This window comes from Hypanus sabinus, chromosome 15 (assembly GCF_030144855.1).
Source record: "Hypanus sabinus isolate sHypSab1 chromosome 15, sHypSab1.hap1, whole genome shotgun sequence".
Lineage (NCBI taxonomy): Eukaryota > Metazoa > Chordata > Chondrichthyes > Myliobatiformes > Dasyatidae > Hypanus > Hypanus sabinus.
Genome location: NC_082720.1, coordinates 80,948,161 through 80,970,118, shown reverse-complemented (window position 1 = coordinate 80,970,118; position 21,958 = coordinate 80,948,161). Strand labels below are relative to the sequence as shown.

General features: G+C 38.3%; 1 protein-coding gene across 1 annotated transcript in view; it reads right to left on the bottom strand.

Annotated features, from left to right (window-relative positions):
- Positions 1 to 9,663: 9,663 nt before the first annotated feature.
- LOC132405271 (organic cation/carnitine transporter 2-like) overlaps positions 9,664 to 21,958 on the bottom strand; it is a 52,945-nt gene continuing 40,650 nt past the window's right edge. Inside the window, exons 7-10 of the mRNA XM_059989950.1 lie at positions 18,311 to 18,525; positions 13,558 to 13,740; positions 11,098 to 11,233; positions 9,664 to 9,763 (exon numbers count right to left, since the gene is read on the bottom strand). Of these exons, the coding sequence (XP_059845933.1) occupies positions 9,664 to 9,763; positions 11,098 to 11,233; positions 13,558 to 13,740; positions 18,311 to 18,525 (634 nt within the window). The remainder of the gene's footprint in view (positions 9,764 to 11,097; positions 11,234 to 13,557; positions 13,741 to 18,310; positions 18,526 to 21,958) is intronic.

Below are 21,958 nucleotides of genomic sequence, written 5' to 3'. Positions count from 1 at the left end.
GGGACTAATGTGATTAAAGGCTGTTGAGTTGTGTTTGCAAGAATGCTAATGGCTGGCAACTGACACAAGCTGTTGGCTGTAAGTTTATGAACTGCAGCTGTGATAGCAGAGATGGCTGCTCCCTGATTCTGACTGACTGCAGTGAGCAGCTGAACTGTTGTTGTGAGGGATGACACCTGTCCCTCCAGCTGAGATTCAAATTGTCAAACTGAGATTATCTATTGTTCTGGTATGGACACTTTCCCCAACACAGATTCAATCACTTGTAGCTTCTGCCCTACATGGCGAAAGGATCTCAGGGCCAAGGTCATCTGGTGTCTCTCTGCTGGGTCCATTTTTTATGGTTGAGACTTTCTGTCAAAACTTTCAGATATTCCCTAAGGGGGGGAGGGTGAGAGGGAGAGGGAGAGAGGGAGAGAGAGAGATCGAAGTAGGAAACAGTTCACTGACTCAACTGAATTTGCAGAATTTAAAGGAAAAGAAAATCAGTAATCCTAGCCCAACACGACTGTTAACTAAAACTCTCAAACTGAAAGTTAAGTGGCAACACTGTGTTTGGAATCAATGACTCTAAATGAACACCACTTCTTTACAGCATCTGTCAAAATGGTAGTCCTCGTTCCCAGACAAGGATGAGGGTAAGCAGGGAGCGTAAATGTTGCTGTGCTTTTGGTCAAATCTTGACAAGACTAGATTGAAAAGAATTGAGTTAAATACTACCATAATGAGACGTAATTAGCTAGAATGTGCTTACTCATGAGGGCTCTTCCCAAACCTGTTCCACAACTGCATGTAGACCCTGCAGCAGAGTCTGTGGTTGTGACACAAGGGGAACACTTTAGAGAAAAGTAACTGGTTGCAGTTATGGCTTTGCACTCTGACCTCTGTTTGAAGGAACTGCAATGACAGTTTTTTTTTTGAGGACTGTCCAAACTACATTCATTGAACTGAAGAGCCCAAGTCATCCAAATGAATGAGTACTGATAGAATTTTCTTACTTCCATGACCTTGGCTGGGAGTCTCTTAGTGCAAAGAGCTTAGATGGGGAAGAATTTGTAAAGTGTATCCAGGAAGAACATCTTGAGTTGCCAAGGCATAGAAGACCAAGGATCTAATGTGGGTTAGTGGGATTACTGTAGGTAGCTACAAGGAGAAACACAGCTACGTTAGACCAAAGGACCTCTTCCTGTGTTGTTCAACTCCATGGCTCCATGACTTAAAAATCTATATTAAAGAATCAAAGGATATAAATAGGCAAAAGCCATTTAGTTCTTGCATTTTATTATGTCATTCAGGTATTATATTTGGCCTACTTATGAACTATTTGACAGTATTAACTTCATAGTAAGTCCCTGCAACTCTTCACAAAATCTATTTTAATTGCATGTTATTGATGATGGTTTAAGATAATAAATAGCTTTTAAAGATTTTTTCTTCAAATATTACTCACAATTATTGTTATTTAAAGTGTTCATCTATACCTCTTAATTAGAGCCTCATGTTTACACATAAAAATATTTCTATATATATATTGAATATTTCAATTAAAAATATTTCAATATATTCAATATATATATATTTATATAATAATATAAAAATAATTACAAATTTCAATTTGCCTCTTCAATAAAATATAAGTTCAATAGTCAAGGAAAATGACTGTTGCAAATTGAATGGAAGCAATTTTCAGAAGCATAACATATGATGCAGCTGCCACTATATTGTATGTTTGAAGTCTGGTAACTGGACAGAATGTACTAATCTTTCTCATTGTAAATGAGAACTCTTACATCTTCTGTCATGCAATCTTGCCAGTCTTGTGGCAGTGGCTAAAACTAGTTCCTAGTTTCAGGACTTGGTTTTTGAAGAAAATAATCTAAACTAGTCCTTTGGTAATGCAATAGGGTGTCAAAAGTTGGTGACTAGTTTGTTTCCTGTTGGATAACGTCATTGTTTGGCATTTGTGTGTTGTGTAACATGTACTGCTTCATAATCTGAGTAGCTGCAAATGGCACTGAAGCTGGAGAAATTATTATTAAGTATCTCCACTTTGAACCATTCTGATGGAATAAGGTTCATTCATTAAGCAGTTGAGAATGGTTAAGCCAAGAGCCTGTGTCTGTGATTCCCTTGTAAGCAAATTCTTTTTATTGTACCTGTACTTCACATACTTGTGCATACTATGGGATATTTAGAATGGAGAAGAGGAAGAATTTCTTTAGCTGAAGAGTAGTGAATCTGTGGAATTCATTCACATAGATGGCTGTGGAGGCCATGTCACTGGGTATATTTAAATTGGGTGTTGACAGGGTCTTGATTAGCCAGGACATCAAAAGTTACGGGGAGAAAGCAAGACAATGGATTTAAGAGGGATAACAAATCAGTCATCATGGTGTAGCAGAACAGACACAATGGGCTGAATGGCCCAATTCTGCTCCTCTGTCTTATATGAGTCTTATGGGTCATATACAGCATTAGGCTTGATTGGACTGCATTCAGGAAGCATTTCAGTGACTTCCATCAGGCTGACCCAACTGACTGTCAACGAACATATTCAACTTTACTGTGTGACAGTCCTGCCTTACCTTCAAAGACACTACAACTCATGTTAACATAGAAAAATAGAAACAGAACCTACAGAATAATACAGGCCCTTTGGCCCACAAAGTTGTGCTGAACATGTCCCTACCTTAGAAATTACTAGGCTTACCTATAGCCCTCTATTTTACTAAGCTCCATGTACCTGTCCAGGAGTCTTTTAAAAGACCCTATCATATCTGCCTCCACCACCGTTGCTGGCAGCCCATTCCACACACTCACCACTCTCTGCATAAAAAAACTAACCCTTGACATCTCCTCTGTACCTTAAACCTGTGTCCTCTTGTGGCAACCATTTCAGCCCTGGGAAAAAAGCCTCTGACTATCTACACGATCAATGCCTCTCATCAACTTATACACCTCTATCAGGTCTCCTCGCATCCTCCATCGCTCCAAGGGGAAAAGGCCGAGTTCACTCAAACTATTCTCATTATGCAGGCTCCCCAATCCAGGCAACATCCTTGTAAATATCCTCTGCACACTTTCTATGGCTTCCACATGCTTCCTGTAGTGAGGCGACCAGAACAGAGCACACTGACCAGGGAGTCTGACCAGGGTCCTATTTAGCTGCAACATTACCTCTCAGCTCCTAAATTCAATTCCACAATTGATGAAGACCAATACGCCGTACACCTTCTTAACCACAGAGTCTACCTGCGCAGCTGCTTTGAGTGTCCTATGGACTCGGACCCCAAGATCTCTCTGATCCTCCACACTGCCAAGTGTCTTACCATTGATACTATATTCTTCCATCATATTTGAGCTACCAAAATTAACTACTTCACACTTATCTGTGTGGAACTCCATCTGCCACTTCTCAGCCCAGTTTTGCATCCTATCAATGTCCCGCTGTAACATCTGACAGCCCTCCACACTATCCTCAACTCCTTCAACCTTCGTGTCATCAGCAAACTTACTAACCCATCCCTCCACTTCCTCATCCAGGTCATTTAAAAAAGTCACGAAGAGTAAGGCTCCCAGAACAGATCCCTGAGGCAATCCACTGGTCACTGACCTCCATGCAGAATATGACTCCTCTACAACCATTCTTTGCCTTCTGTGGGCAAGCCAGTTCTGGATCTGCAAAGCAATGTCCCCTTGGATCCCATGCCTTCTTACTTTCTCAATAAGCCTTGCATGGGATACCTTATCAAGTGCCTTGCTGAAATCTATATACACTTCATCTACTGCTCTTCCTTCATCAATGTGTTTAGTCACATCCTCAAAAAATTCAAACAGGCTCATAAGGCATGACCTGCCCATGAGAAACTATGCTGACTACTCCTAATCATACAAACATATTATCCCTCTCCAAATGTTCATAATTCCTGCCTCTCAGTATCTTCTCCATCAAATAATCAACCACTGAGGTAAGACTCACAGGTCTATAATTTCCTGGGATATCTCTACTCCCTTTGTTGAATAAAGGAACAACATTTGCAAACCTCCAATCCTCCAGAACCTCTCCCGTCCCCATTGATGATGCAAAGATCATTGCCAGAGGCTCAGCAATCTCTTCCCTCGCCTCCCACAGTAGCCTGGGGTACATCTCATCTAGTCCCAGCAATTTATCCAACTTGATGCTTTCCAAAAGATCCAGCAGATCCTCTTTCTTAGTATCTACATGTTCAAGTTTTTCAGTCTGCTGAAATTCATCACTACAATCACCAAGATCCTCTTTCATAGTGAATACTTAAGTGAAGTATTCATTAAGTACCTCTGCTATTTCTTCCAGTTCCATACACACTTTCCCACTGTAAAACTTGATAGGTCCTATTCTTTCACGTCTTGTCCTCTTGCTCTTCACATACTTGTAGAATGCCTTTGGGGTTTTCCTTAATCCTTCCTGCCAAGGCCTTCCCATGGCCCCTTCTGGCTCTCCTAATTTCTTTCTTAAGCCTCTTTCTATTAGCCTTATAATCTTCTAGATCTCTAACATTACCTAGCTCTCTGAACCTTTTGTAAGCTTTTCTTTTCTTCTTGACTAGATTTATTTCAGCCTTTGTACACCACAGTTCCTGTACCCTACCATAACTTCCCTGTCTCATTGGAATGTACTTATATAGAACTCCACACAAATATCCCTGAATATTTTCTACATTTCTTCCGTACTTTTCCCTGAGAACTTCTGTTTCCAATTTAAGCCAATTACCTGCCTGATAGCCTCATAATTTCCCTTACTCTAATTAAAAACTTTTCTAACTTGTCTGTTCCTATCTCTCTCCAATGCTATTGTAAAGGAGACAGAATTATGATCACTATCTCCAAAGTGCTCTCCCACTGAGAGATCTGACACCTGACCAGGTTCATTTCCCAATACCAAATCAAGTACAGCCTCTCCTCTTGTAGGCTTATCTACATATTGTGTCAAGAAACCTTCCTGAACACACCTAACAAGCTCCACCCCATCTAAACCCCTTGTTCTAGGGAGATGCCAATCAATATTTGGGAAATAAAAATCTCCCATCACGACAACTCAGTTATTATTACACCTTTCCAGGATCTGTTTCCCTATCTGCTCCTCGATATCCCTGTTACTATTGGGCGGCCTATAAAAAACACCCAGTTAAGTTATTGACCCCTTCCTGTTCCTAACCTCCACCCTCAGAGACTCCACAGATAATCCCTCCATGGCGTCCACCTTTTCTGCAGCCGTGACACTATCTCTGATCAACAGTGCCATGCCCCCACAACTTTTGCCTCCCTCCCTGTCCTTTCTGAAACATCTAAAACCTGGCACTTGAAGTAACCAATCCTGTCCCTGAGCCATCCAAGTCTCTGTAATGGCCACCACATCATAGCTCCAAGTACTGATCGATGCTCTAAGCTCATCCGCTTTGTTCACAACACTCCTTGTGTGAAAATAGACACATGTCAAACCTTCAGTCTGAGCGCGTCCCTTCTCTATCACCTGTCTATCCTCCCTATCGCACTGTCTCCAAGCTTTCTCTATTTGTGAGCCAACCTCCACTTCCCCAACCTCTTCAGTTCAGTTCGCACCCCCCAAAAATTCTAGTTTAAACTCTCCCCAGTAGCCTTAGCAAACCTCTCCGCTGGATATTGGTCCCCCTGGGATTCAAGAGCAACCGGTCCTTTTTGTACAGGTCACAACTGCCCCAAAAGAGGTCCCAAAGATCCAGAAATCTGAATCCCTGCCCCCTGCTCCAATTCCTCAGCCACGCATTTATTCTCCACCTCATTCTATTCCTATTCTTACTGTTGCATGGCACAGGCAATAATCCCGAGATTACGACCTTCGCAGTCCTGCTTCTCAAATTCCTTCCAAACTCCCTGTAGTCTTTTTTCAAGACCTCTTCCCTTTTCCTTCCTATGTCATTGGTACCAATATGTACCACGATCTCTGGCTGTTCTCCCTCCCACTGCAGGATATCTTGGACGAAATCCGAAACATCCCAGACCCTGGCACCTTGGAGGCAAACTACCATCTGAGTTTCTTTGCTGCATCCACAGAATCATCTGTCTGACCCCCTAACTATAGAGTCCCCTATCACTACTGCCTTCCTCTTCCCTTCTGAGCCACAGGGCCATCCAGAGGAACGGCCACTGCTGCTTCCCCCAGTAGGCTGACCTCCCCCAACAGTACTCAAACAGGAGTTTGCCAAGGTGTACAGCCACAGGGGTACCCTCTAGTACCTGACTCTTCCCCTTCCCCATTCTGACCCGTGGCCCTGGTATGATCTTAACTCCTCTCTATCACCTCCCTGCTCTCCCTGACCAAACGAAGGTCATCAAGCTGCATCTTCAGTTCCCTAACTCGGTCCCTCAGGAGCTGCAGCTCGACACTCCTTGTGCAGATATGGCCATCCAGGAGGCTGGGAGACTCCAGGACCCCCCACATCTGACACAGAGCACAGAAAACTGGCCTCAAACACATACTACCTCCTTTCCGCAATTAACACAGGTAAACCTACCTCACCTTGTCCCATTACCGCCTACGCCCATTGAGCCAAAACCCTATTGCTCCTCTACCCATTCCGATGCTGCCCGCTGGATACGGCGGTCTTCTTTTTAAACCTTTCGCACGCTTCTGGCTGACGTCACTTGCCTGCGCAATCTTGCCTCTCTTTTACCTGAGTAGTAAAAAACTCCCTTTGCTCCAAAAAATCAGCTGTTCACTCACAGCCTTCTTGCTCCAAATCAAAAAGAAATTCTCATTTTTTTTCCATTTGCACATTTTTGTACACCTGTACTTGTGTGTAGTTTTTCTTTAATTCCATCTTATTTCTTTGTATCTGTTATGAATAACCACAGGAAAATGAATCTTGGTAATATATAGTGACATTTTAACTTGGTTAGGGTTAAAAAGAAATCGCTTAGTAAAACATTGCCATAGTTAAATAATTCTGTTCCTGAACTCAAGAGATGATGCAGAGCAGCTGAGAGAAAATGGAGGAAAACTGGGCTAGATATCCAGTGTAATATTTTCAAGGAAAAATTAGCCTCCTTTAAAGCTGCTACATGCTCTGTAAGCAGAGCCACTACTCCAAGATTATTACAGAAAATAGCAGCAATTCAAGAATATTATTTTCAACTATGAACTGACTGCTGAACCCTGCCCCAAACTATAATGTCCTTAGTAAAGCAAGTGCCACAAAATGTGAGGAATTCTCAATATTTTTTTTATCAACAAAATTACTTCCATTAGGAAGAAAACAGCTCCAGTTACTGGTGATCTGTATAGCCACCCTTGTAAAAAGATGGCAACCATGTCAAAATTGACATGTATTTCTAATTTGGAAGATTGTAACAAAGAATAAACCATCTACTTGTCCTGCCACATTTTTTATGGACTCTTTTGTTTTAGGAAAATTATTAACACACCCCTTGAAACTAGAGTTTTTCCAGATGCCTTCAAAACTGTGGCTGTCCAGCCCCTACATGTAAAGCCAAACTTTGATAGTGAGATACAAGCTAAATAAGGCCTATATCAAATCTTTCCTTCCTGGGCAAGGTTCTTGAGAATATCATTTTCAACCAACTCAACAACATCCTGAATGGGAACAATATTCCAGAAAAGTTTCAGTCAGGTTTTAGAGCAAACCACAGCATGAAAACAACCCTTACCAAAATTATCTATGATCTTAGAGTCAACTGATACCAACAGGTCTCAGTTCTAATTCTCCTACATCTAAGAGCTGCCTTTGATGCAAATTAACACAACCTTCTCCGAGGTCACCTTGAGAACTGGATTAGCCGGTCTGCTAGTGTTCTTAATTGGTGTTGCTCATATATCTTAGAGAGAAATGTTTTTGTCTGTCTGGAGACCAATTTTCTAAAAGATACGATGTACCTTTCGGTGTTGCTCAAGGAAGTTATCTGGATCCCCTACTCTTCTGACACATGCTCCCATTAGGAGACACCAGCAGAGACCATAAACATAATTTCCACAGTTATGCCAATGACATACAATCATATATATCAGTTGAGCCCGATGATGATAACACCCATCTTCTCTGACTTCTGCAATGGCTGCAATAAACAAGTGGATGAGTAAGAATTTCCTAGAACTAAATGAAGATAAAACTGAAATACATTTGGTTGGTCCCTAGGCCAAATGAGATAAACGTTTTGATAAACTTTGGAACTTGACTGCCTTTGTAAAATCAGAAGAAACAAGCCTAGGTGTTATCCTTGATTCAGATTTGCATTTTAAATCCCATATAAAAGAAAAAATGACTAGAGCAGCAACTCTACAATTAAATATTGCAAAGGTATGTTTGTTTCTGTCATGTAATGATGCTGGAAAAAACTAATTCATGCCTTTATATCAAATAGACTAGATTACTGCAATGCACTTTTTACTGGCCTTCCAAAGCAATCTATTGACAAACTTAAAGTCATTCGGAGAGCCACTGCTTAACTAGAATGAGGGAGCACAATACACCCATCCTAAGTACTTTGCATTGGCTTCCCGTATCTTTTAGAATTGATTTTAAAGATCATTTACTTGTTTTTCAAGCTCTCAATGGTTTGAGACTGGAGTATATCACAGAATCACTTTTGTCTTAAAATCCTGTTGGAGTTCTCTGGTTTTCTTGCACCAGTCTCTTAAACTTAAACATTCTCCCTCAGCTTTTTTTGAATTACTCTCCTATTCAATACCTAAAGCCATAAGAGATGCAAACTCATTTGACACAGTTAAATGGCAGCTCAAAGCCTATTTACTTAATCTTGCTTTTAACTAACATTTTTGTCTTTTGTTTTCACTTTTACACTTTATCCCATTATAAAGCACTTTGAACGACATCATTTGCATGAACAGTGCTCTATAAATAAGTTTTTCTTATATAGAGTATGTAGTTGGATAATATATTTACTTTGAATTCTGATGCCAAAGGAATGTTTACCCTTGATGTCCATTGACTTTAGTTTTACGAGAGCACTTTTATTTCTTACTCAGTCAGATGTTGATGAGATTTCATATTGTCCATGCCTAAGAAGAAAATAAACTTCTCACTCCTGTTAAAGAGTTCAATATGATACTTTTAAATCAACCAGCCAGTCATGTGGATACTAATCCAATAAACTAATCAAGATACCACCATACCATTATAGCCCCTTTCAAATCTTAGTTTTAATATTACATCTGTGGAAGAGAGGAATAAATGAAAAAGTTGAAAGCAACAGCTGAAATGAATGCACTGTTTGGATTCTGTAACTTACAGTCATCTATTAAAAAAAGCTGTTGAGACACAGTCCAGAACGTTTGATCATACCCAACCTCAAACTCAAGGTAAGGTTTTGTCTTGATCTTAAAAAAAACACAAAATTTGTTCCTATCAAAGGTGAAAATCTATCCCTGGATAAACAGAATATGATATATTAGAAGACTAAATTTTAATGTGTTCAGGATCTGAGCAAATAGAGAAAGTTTGCTTCCTAGAATGAATAAATGCAAGTTCCTTCTCAACCTAGCTTTTACAATGATCCCTGAGTACTATAGTTGTATCACTAAACGTACTTTGACTTCGATAACATTGTACACTGTAGCCCCAATAATAAAGATGTGTCCAATTTCTCAATGTTGTAGAATCATGGCAAGAGCTAGGTCAAATCTTTTGCTTCATAATGACCATCCCATTTTTCAACTGTTTCATTTTTATCCGAACTGTCTTGATTGGTGCAATGAGTTCTACATTTGAAGCTGAAACAAAAGGATGAAAACATCATTAGAGAGTAAACGTTAACAAAGGTTTCCTGACATGTTTCACTGTTTCCCTGATAGTTGAAAATCTATTTGTACTTACTTAAGAGATTGAAGATCTTTAACCCTAGCCCTAAATTTTGTCCGTTCTTTATTTAAACTATATTTTAAAAGGTATATAAGACTAAACCAATAGCAATTGCAGGTCAGTCTTCTTGGATCTCAGCAGTGGGTAGATACTGGAAATAAAAAGCATTCCTAGCATTAGCAATGGTTTAGGGAAGATGATCAGGGAAGGCTATCATAAATTTCCTTAATGTGGATTATATTAAAGTGACAGAGATTTTTGATGAAGTAATGCAAAATATCAATGAAGGAAGTAGAGCTGATGTAATTCAAGTGGACTCCAAAAACGTACTTTATTTAATGAGATGCAACATTAAAGGCTTGTCATCATGACAGAAAAAGCATAGAATTAGAGGACTAATGGATAGAAAACTGGTTAAGTGACAGGGAATGTAGTGTTATCGTGAATCTCTATTTATTGCACCAAAGGATATGGTAGAGTGGGCTCAGTACCAGGGCCATACCTTGGGGGTGAAAGATAGAATTTCCAAAAATACAGATGACACAAAATGTGAACTACAAGAAGGTTAGCAATGGAAATTAAGAGGCTCTGAATAGGAATGGGTGGATGAATTTGACAAAAAAAAGGTAAATTTGAGAGGAACTGGTGGAAACATTCTGCAGATTATGCATCTGGCTTTGCCTATCAGAGGTTTTCCCTTTATCCAATGAATTCCATAACCAGCCTCCCCGCACATTGCCTCACGTTTCCAATTTTGGTAAATAGTCTTCAACTTAAAATGTTAATTGATTTTCCTTTCCATATGTGCTGCCTGACTTGCTGAGCATTTCCAGGAATCTGTTTGTAAGCTTCCAGCATCTGCAGCTTTTACTTTACATTTAGTTAGAATTCCTCACTCACTGCCACAAAAAATAGCTTAGTTCCCTTCAAAGGGGAAATATACTAGAGAAAGGAAAATAGAAAAAATGCCTGAAAGACTGAGATAAAGTAGTTGGAAGTTGAGGCAATTCATTAAGTGCATTAACTAGAATGGATTATATTGATGGTATGTCCTGTTTCTTTGCTGTATATTCCATAGGATTCATAAATTATATATCTAATGAAGTTTATAATCACAGAATATGTCCATAAAGCCTTTCTTTTTGGACATGTAAAACATTTTGAGTTACCTTAAAATAATACGTAAATAGTGGTTCCTACAGAGAGAAAAAAGTGAGAATAACTAGAAAATTAATTATATATTTACCACTTGATATTCTGCATCTGGTCAATGGTTTCCAGAAGAGGTTTATTGATTGTTTCAGGCAGAAACAAGACTAGAACTGCTGACAGGATTGTTAAACTTCCCATTAACATGAAGGGCAGAAGTTCATTATAAGCACCTGTGAAAATGTATGTCATAAAATGTGTTATTTTGTTAGTAGTACGTTTTGACTCACAACTTCATCACCATGAATGATAAAAGGTTCAGGGGTTGGGAACATCACCTGCTGCAAGCTTCTCTCCATATCTTTCTGATTTGAAAAATATCATCTTGACTCATACTTACAGGACCTTAATAAGATATTTTATTACACCCTCTCAGAAATCCCATTATGATAGTAACCTCCGTTTGCGGGAGAAATTGTGGAAATCAAAATGCAAATCATTATCATATTTTTGGGACTGCCCTGTTATCAAAAACTATTAGGGGGGATACACAATGCCCTACAAGATATCTTTAAATGTGAAATACCCTTAGAGAGTAAGACCATATATTTTGGATATATACCTCAAGAATGGTTGAAAAGTGATAAATATCTAATGAATATACTGTTGGTGGCTGGTAAAAAGACTCTTACTAGGAAATGGTTATCGCAGGAGAGCCCAACATTAAATACATGGATGGAAATTACAATGGACATTTACAAAATGGAGAAGGTAACTGCATCTGTTAACCATAAGCCGGAACAATTTGATTCATACTGGGAAAAATGGTTTAACTACATAATGCCTCATAGGCCTGATTTTATTCTCACAAATCAATGAATCTGTTGTAAAAAAAAGATCACTGCCTACTTGTACATAGTTCTTTCCTTTTGCTTGTTTTTTTTCTTTTCACTCTTTTCTATAGGTGTATACCCCAGATAAATACTTTGTGGAGATTTGTGATATATATATGATTATATGATATATATGTACAATGTCTGAAGTACATCTTATGGAAATGTTTGTTTGATGATGAACTTCAATAAAAAAATAAAGTATAAAAAAAAATCCAAATCGTGCAACTCCCCATCAACACTATGAAATTTATTTAATCAGAAGGACTGCAGTTCAGGATGATAGTACATCATACTTTCTGAAAAGCAATTCACAATAAGCATAAATATTGACTTTGCTAATAATGCCCAGAGCTGAAGATAAAATACTCTGAACATGATGCGGAAGTATTCCAAATAGAACAGTTAATGTATTAGGTCATAAATTAATTTTCTTTGCTTTAGAAATTGTAGAAAATAAAGATTTCCAAAAAGATTTTAATGAAGGAGATGACCAGAACATATGAGACAAAGTGGCTACTTCAGTTTTACACCTATCACAGTGATTGTCTATGTTAGGAAATATTTTAGACAGTCTTTCCTTTGTTAAATAATAATGGTGAACAACTTTGTTACATTGTTGGCAAGAAGGGCTATTTTATTAAAATGGAAAGATACCTCTGTCCCTACATTAATTCAATGGTTTTCTCAAGTAATGTTATGTCTTAGTTTGGAAGAAAATCAGAAGTAGGACTTCTGATCCTCGATTCGATTTTGAAAGAAGATGGGGCTCTGTTGCCAAATATTATCAGTTAATTTGAATTATTTTATATGGTCTTCTTCCAATTTTATTCTATATAAACATGAATTGGTGGTTGATGATTCTTTTTCTTACATTTATTGATGATGGTAAGTCGTATTGCTCCGGGAGCTGATTCCTAATTTTTTTTTCTTTTTTCTTTTTCTTTCTCTTGTAGTTAGTGGGGCTTCTTTTTTTTTAGTAAATTGGAGTTTTCTTTTTTTCCTTCCTTTCTTTATATCAATTTTTTTTTCATTATCATATATTATGCTTTTTTGATAAGTTTTTTCTTCTGCTTTATTAATTGTATATTTATCAACTTGTTAAAGTTTTGTATCATTTTATAGCTGTAGAAGATTATGTTTCAATAAAAAGATTCTAAAGATGAAGAATACCCAAAGCTGAAAAAATGAATAAATTAAAATAAATAACCTCCAAAAAGACCACAATCTTGTCATGGTTTGGAGGTTTGCATGCATCAAAGACCCAGAGAGCTATGCTGGCTGGAGTCAGGGCCTTGTGCCTTGGCTCTTTGACTTTGACCACAGAATGACTGTTGCTGCCAAATAGGGTAGTTCAAGTACCTCAGAATTGGCTTATTTCCCAGGATTTTCATGCACAACAGTCTCTAGAGTTTAAAGAGAATGGTGCGAGAAACAAAAACACCCAGTGAGCAGCAGTTCTATGGGGAAAAAAAACTCCTTGTTAATGAGAGAGGTCAGAAGAGAATGACCAGATTGGTTTAAGCTAACAGAAAGGTATAGGAGATACCTGATAAAGTCACCATCGAGTGTATATGCCATGTTAAAGAATACCAGCACCAAGTTTACAGATTAAACCTGGAAGTTTCCAAATAAGTAGTGAAATTGTAATTCCAGTATCTTACCAAGATAAACAAAATAGGGTGAGATGATACTGCCTGTCCTGGAGGCCATTGTGCTCACTCCGACACCCATGTTTCTTACCACAGTTGGGTAGAGCTCAGCAGTATAGACATAAACCATAGAGAAGGAAGAAGTAATAACAAATTTTCCAACCATAACAAGTGTTGTGGTAAGTACTGAAAGATCTAGGAAAAAAACACAGGTAACGTTTAACTTGTTGGAAAATACATTGATCAATAAGAATTAGTTTCTATAATCAACAGACACGCATTGTTTTTATTTGAGTGAGCATTGTGGAAAACTATGGGCACAGCTCAACACGTCACGGAAACCAGCCTCTCCTCTATGGACTCTGTCTACACTGCTTGTTGCCTCAGTAAAGCAGTAAGCACGATCAAAGACCCCAGCCATCTGGACATAGAGTAATTTCTTCTCCACTCTCCATTGGGCAGAAGATACAGAAGTATTAAAGCTCAAAGGCAACTTCTACCCACTGTTATAAGACTATTGAATGGGTCAGTGAGATTGACCCTTGACCTCACAATCTGTCAATGACCTTGCACCTTATTGCTTACCTTCACTGCGCTTTCTCTGTAGCTACTACACTTCATTCAGCACTCTGTTACTGTTTTACCTTTTACTGCTGTGTTTGGAATTAATCTATATGAACAGCATGTGAAACGTCAGTACATGTGACAATAATAAACCGATTCCAATTCTAATTATGCTGTGAGCGCATTATAAAATTACTGACAAAAAGACCGTTCTTTTGTTTTATTGAACAGAAAATCCCAAAAGCATATCCTATAATGTCCAATACGACTTCCAAATAAGATTTGCTAGACACTTAATCAGAAAATCACCCTACAGTTACATCACTACTATAAACGAGTTAAATAAAACACATAAAATAAAAAGCATATCATTCACACTGGTTGGATGACTGTTCTCTCTAAAACCTGATGTGTTCTTGTATTCATATAGTTATCTCTATATAACACCTGGAGGTTCCCACACAGATGCACTGGCACTTGGAACTTCGGAACAAACAGAATGCACAATCCTCATATCACTTCATCTGAAATTCTCATCACAACATCCCAACTTTTTCAAACTATATAGTTTTTTTTCTTGCTCAAATGTTAACTATAGTTGTGTTGATTTTGCACGTGTGAATTATAAGAACATACGTCCATAAGATACAGGAGCAGAATTAGGCCATTTGGCCTGTTGAGTCTGCTCTGCCATTTCATCATGGCTGATCCAATTTTCCTCTCAGCCCCAGTCTCCTGCCTTCTCCCTGTATCCTTTCATGCCCTGATAAATCAATAATCTATCAACCTCTGCCTTAAAAATACATAAAGATTTGGCCTGCACAACTGCCTGTGGCAAAGAATTCCACAGATCCACTATCCTCTGGCTAAAGCAATTCCTCTTCATCTCAGCTCTCAAATGATACCCCTCTATCCTGTGGCTGTGTCCTTTAGTTCTAGACTATACTGACATAGGAAATATTTTTTTCACATCCACTCTGTCAAGGCCTTTCACCACACGATAGGTTTCAGAGAGGTCACTCCTCATTCTTCTGAATTCCAGTGAATACAGGCCCAGAGCCTTCAGACACTCTTCATATGACAAGCCATTTAATCCTGGAATCATTTTTGTGAACATCCTTTGAACCCTCTCCATTTCAGCAATCCTTTCGAAGATAAGGGGCCCAAACTAGCTTTCAATACTCCATGAGGTCTCACCAGTGCTTTATAAGGATTCAACATTACATCCTTGCTTTTATATTCTAGTCCTCTAGAAAGGAATGCTAACATTGTATTTGCCTTCCTCACTACAGACTCTACCTGCAAATCAATCTTCAGTGCATCCTCCACAAGGGCTCCCAAGTCCCCTTGCACCTCAGATTTTTATATTTTCTCTCCCTTTCATTTCTTCTACCAAAACATATGACCATTTATTTCCCAAAACTGTATTCCATCTGCTATTTCTTTGCCCATTCTGCTAATTTGTCAAAGTCTTTCTGTGGTTTCTTTACTTCGTAAAAACTACCTACCTTCATATAATCTAAAAACTTTGCAACAAAACCATCAATTTACACATAATGTAAAAAGAATCTGTCCCAACACAGACCACTGTGGAACACCATAGTCACCAAAAGCCAACCAGAAAAGGTTCATTTTATTCCCACTCTTTGCCTCCTGCCAATCAGCCACAGCTTTATTCATTCTAGAATCTTTCCTTTAATACCATAGACTCATAGCTTGTTAAGCAGCCACATGTGCGGCACCTTTTCAAAGGCATTGTGGAAATCCAAGTACACATCAACCAATTCTTCCTTATTGATTCTGCTTATTATTTCCTCAAAGAATTCCAACAGATTCATCAGGCAAGGAAACCATGTTGACTAAAGTCTATTTTATCATATCCCTCCAAGTATCCCAAAACCACATACTTAAAAATCAACTTCAACATCTTCCCAACCACCGAGTTTGGACTAACTGGCCTATAGTTCCTTGCTTCTGATTCTCTCCCTTCTTGAAGCGTGGAGTGGCCTTTGGCCATTCCAGAAACTAGTGATTCTTGAAAGATCATTATTAATGTCCCCATGATCTCTTCAGCCACCTCTTTCAGAACTCTAGGGTGTACACAATCTGGTCCAGGTGATGTATCTAACTTCAAACCTTCCAGTTTCCCACAAACCTTCTCTCCAGTTATGGTAACTTCACACACTTCATGCCCCTGACACCTGGAGCTTCCGCCATACTGCTAGTATCTTCCACAGCGAAGACTGATGCAAAATACTCAATCAGGTTTTCCACTGTTACATTGTCCCCCATTACTACCTCTCCAGCATAATTTTTCAGTGGTCCAATATCCACTCTCACCTCTCTCTTACAGCTTATGAATCTGAAGGAACTTTAGGTATTCTCTTTAATATTATTGGCTAGCTTATTTTCATATTCCATCTTTTCCTTCTTAATGTCTATTTTAGTTGCCTTCTGTTGGTTTTGAAAAGCTTCACAATCCTCTGACTTCCCACTGATCTTTGCTCTATTATATGCCCTCTCTTTGGCTTTTATGTTCACTTTGACTTGTTAGCCATGGTTGTGTCATCTTTCTATTAGAATACTTCTTCCTCTTTGGGATATATATATCCTATGCTTTCCAAATGGTATCCAGAAATTATGCATAATGTATATATTAATTTCAGTTTTCATTATGTTAGGCCTGACTTATCTTGTTCAGCAGCTACAAAATGTAATTTTTGTGCTATTTAACTTCTATGTATATACAATATACCTCTGACACCAATAGACTTGAACTTGAATTCATGCTTCAATCTCTATATTCTAGTTAAAAATCAACTTCACCAAGAATAGAACAAATTAAAGGAATAATCAGTAAGTTCTGAGACTGTATACTCAGATTTCCATCTGTTTGATCCCATCATCCCTCCCTAACACTTCCATCCAGTTCTGTGGAAAAATGCCGATGGAACTTTGTCCCCTTCTGTCTAGATACAGCCATTGCATCTCCTACAATGATTTTAATTTTTCTCTCTTCCCCACTTCCATATAAAGAAGTCCTTCCCAAGTATTTGCATGTTGCCATTAGTGATATCATACTAATTTCAGACAAATACTGATAATGTCTTGAATAATCTTTTGAACAAACTTCTCCCAACCCCTCATCTATTCCCAATGCTAAAACTGATTTTCTAGTATCCAGTTTGTTACGTTTCATCCAGCGCAGTAATAAAACCACTTAGTCCATTGCTCTTGCCTCTCACCATTTCCTTGCTTCTGCTTCTTCCCTTCCCACGGTTCCTATCATATTGAACTAGATAGTTCATAGTCTTGCCCCCCCCCCCTTTTAGTTCAATGGAAAATAAATTCCATTTTGATCATCAGCACCACTTTCTTTCAACCTTTCATTGCTTACTCTCAGTATACTAAGCCCTCATGGTACTCCTTACGCTTATCTCTACCATACACTTTCAAGAAGCTTAACTCAAGCCCAGTTCTGCTACCAATTTATGATCGCCCTGTGTTCTTGATAATCAATGTTGCTTTCATATTCTCCAATATATTTTAAATGCTCATAATCATTTTAAAATTTACCTAATCTGATCATCAGCCTCACCAGAATTTTTTTTTTTATTTTCAATCCAGCCATGTTTACCTTGATGCACCAGCACTCACAGAAACCTTCAGCTGCTCAGGCCCTATGCTCTTAAATTTCCTCCCAAAGAATCTTGTTTTTCATATTCTCTTTCAAAGTCTCCTCAACGGCTATTTTGATGTTAGTATTAATTTGCTCATTCCTCCACTCTCCCTTTCTTGGTAGGTGCTCTGTTTTAAACTATAAAATGTCATGAAGCATTCCTCCATGCTCCTTGCAGATGGAAAATTGGTGTATGGGATGTAGGATGTAGTTCTTACAAGCACAGAAAGCATAATGCATTTGTACCATTCTCAGTATGTTATTTAGTAGATTTAGAGACAACAGTTCAATTGATCCAGACTAATTTTCAGTCAAATATTGCTCCCAATTCTCACCCCTTCCAGATTCACTATTCTCTCTATGATATATGAAGATATAAATGAACGGAATGTAGAAAACAGTTTTCAACATACATGGTTATAAAACCATTACCTTATTACACAGTTGCAAATTTAAACTTACCACAAAATATTACATGAAATCACGTTCATTGAAATGATAAATAGTATTTGAAAAATTTACCTGACGGTACAAGATGGATGAAAAAAAGAACGCTGCCTCCAAGGAAAAGTGCGCCTGAAAGGCAGAATCTGCGGGTAAATCTCTGGAGAAGAAGCCAAGTTACTGTGTAGGCTGGAACTTCAATGGCAGCAGAGAAGAAACAGTTCAAGTAGGCATCGCCATTGAGATTTGGTGTGTTCAAAGATAGACCATAGTATTCGATTGATAGAATCATCCTGCAACAAAATGGTACACTCATGTAAAACCTTTTCCAAAATTTATTTCTCCCTCCCCTTTTAATTTCTGAGTTTCTAGAGCATTTCCCTACCTTGTTTGTGCTTCGGTAGACCAGTATACAGACCCAGTCTTAGTGCTCTGTTAATACCGAAGTAGAGGCAAGATATTTTAGGGGGGAATATATATTTTAGATATTTTAGGGGGCACATATGTTGGGGGGAAAGAATTGGAAGACAAGACAAACATCATTTAATGCTGCAAGAGTGCAGCAAAGAGTAATAATAAAGACAGATGTTGGTTTTTATCCCTAACAGAAATGGAATGCTTATGGAGAATTGTTTGGGGTGGTTGGAATATGTGGAGGAAAGGGGGTAGTTGAGTAGTTCAAAGGTTAAATGAATTTGATAGGAGAAATTAAACTATTTCTCTGATGGCAATATGAAGAGCAAATTGCCATACTCATAGAATGAATACCATGTCATATAAATAGAAATAAATAAATGAGTTTTCAGTTAAGTGATTGGTGAACAATGCTCCCATTCTTATGACACTCAACCAGTGAGTACTAATTATTTAGAGTAAATGCATAATCAATTTAAAAATAATTGACTGAAACCCTGACACATGTCTCTATGAATCATTGTAAAAAGAAAGGAACGCACCAAAGAGATGGAGTTAAAACAAAAGCTTCAAAATTAACAAAATGGTTCATTTCTTGCTAAAATTTAAAACGAATTCCTTTAATTATAGTAAAGTGTTCTCCGGAAGAAACTGGGAGCACCCATCTAAATTCTGGCTTAGAAATTCTATTCATTGCCTGCATTTTTTTTTTGGAAAGCTTGCAAACCATCAAGATATGGCCTCAACCCCCTGAGACAGCATTTAACCCAAAATTCTTGGATCCTTCATACCACGGGACATCAGAAAAGATGCCAGCAAGAGACATACTTGCTTAGATATTCTTCTACCCTTGCAAACAACATCACCAGTGCTAACAGCTTGAAAAATGGAAAATTGTTGACCATCCAACTGAAGATACTTCATATAATGATGGAGCATTATGTAAAGCAGCTCTGAGCCTTGGCAATTTTACTACAGATGTTAGCATCTCTGCCTGAATTAGACATGTACTGACTGTCCCAACTATCTGTTTTGCACTGCGTGTAGAGGCAGAGTAGTTTGTAGAACACATATAATGAGTACTGTACATGACAGAGAGAAGACAGCATGTCCTTCTCCCACACAGTCAAGCTCATCGTCCTTGTGTTGTATCACAGGACTCTGTATACCATGTAAAGTGGTTTGCCTTTATGGAACTCCTTGTCTGTAAGGTGCCCAAAATAAGATAGCAGATGAGCTTCCATGGCTATTTTCCCATGATCAAAATTCCCATGATCAAAAGATTAACAACTCTAGGTTTAGAGAGCTGTTGTTATGTTCTTCACCCAGTCATACAGTCCTAACTCAATCCAAGGTTCACTTCTTACATTCCTTAATGGCAGGCTCTCCAGCTGTTTTATGTCCCATTATCCAAGAATGTGTCAATATCTAGAATCTGAAGAGCTAACATGTGATCTTGCCTTGTAGCGCACTCGTGCTATCCTATCAGGGTTCCTGTGATAATGAACTTGAAAACATGAAATGCATACAAGATAATTTTCTATATAGAACTATTTAGGAAAGCTTCAGAAAGTTGTAAAATTAGTCAGCTCCATCAGAGGTAATAGCCTCTGTAGCACCCAAGACATCTTCAAGGAGCAGTGCCTCAGAAAGGTGGTGTCCATTATTAAGGACCAACTTCACTCAGGACATGCCCTCTTCTCATTGTTACCATCAGGAAGGTGATACAGAAGCCTGACGGCACACACTCAGTGATTCAGAAAGAGCTTCTTACCCTCATCCATAAATGGACATTGAACCCTTGAACACTACTTCACTTTTTTTTTCTGTTTTTGCACTACTTTTAATTTACTGTTTTATATATATATATATATATATACACACTTACTATAATTAGTTTATTTATTTGTTTGTTTATTTTCTGTATTGTCATTTATTGTATTGTACTGCGGTCGCTAAGTTAACAAATTTCACGACATATGCCGATGAAATTAAATCTGATTCTGATTTTGTTCTAAGTGATGACACCTTGTGCTTTAGGAACCTTTGTACAAAAGTAACCATAATATGACAGACTTTTACACAGACTATGAAAATGGTGTATCTTAGGTCAAAACAAGGATCTTGGATACGAACAATCGTGTAAAATATCCGAGGAGAGTTTGCTACAATTGATTGAACAAACACATTGAAAGGTGTGATGATGTACAGGCAGTCGCCAGCATTTAAATTAATAGTATATTACTTTCAAAGGAAATATATTCCTTTACGGCACAAAACCTGTAACAGAAAAGTGATCCGTTTATGGCTGACAAAAGAAATTAGAAACAGTATTAATTAAAAGTAAGAGACTTCTGAAACTGTGAGAAATAGCAATAGGCCTAAGGGTCAGGACACTTTAGAACTCAGGAAGGGCAAAAATTGATCAAGAAAAGCAAGATGGAGTGTGATACTAAACTGGCAAGAAACATAAAACAGAAGAGCTTTATTGATGTAAAAAGGAAGAGACCAATGAGGGACAATATGGGCAACTTGTAAACAGTGACAAGAGAATTTATCATGGGAAAGAAGGAACTGGCATAGAAATTATATCATAACTTTGCATTGGTCTGCACAGAAGAAGACATGCAGAACCCAGTAGATTTATTTCAAAAATAAGGATCTTGCAAGAATGAGGAACCAGGGGAACTAACTATTGGTTAAAACAAAAATACTGGAAAAAGTGGTAAATTTGAGGGTGAATAAATTTCATGGTGTACAAGGTGATGAGAGGCATTGATTGTGTGGATAAGTCAGAGGCTTTTTCCCAGGGCTGAAATGGCTGGCATGAGAGGGCACACATTTAAGGTGCTTGGAAGTAGGTACAGGGGAGATGTCCGGGGTAAGTTTTTTTACACAGAGAGTGGTGAGTGCATGGAATGGGCTGCTGCGGCAGTGGTGGAGGTGGAAATGAAAGGGTCTTTTAAGAGACTCCTGGCTAGGTACATGGAGCATAGAAAAGTAGAGGGCTAATGGTAAGCCTAGGTAGTTCTAAGGTAAGGATATGTTCGGTACAACTTTGTGGGCTGAAGGGCCTGTATTATGTTGTAGGTTCTCTATGTTGTATGTTTCGATGGGCCTGATCCATACCCTAGAATTTTGAGAAGATATTTGAGACAAAACCAGCATGTAGGATTTAATTACAAATCAGCTATGATCTCAGTTAATGGCATAACAGGTTCAAGGAGCTAGAATATACTGTACACACACATGTCCTTGTGTTCCACATGTTGACACCATGGCAGGAACTGAAGAGGGTAAATTATGAAGTTT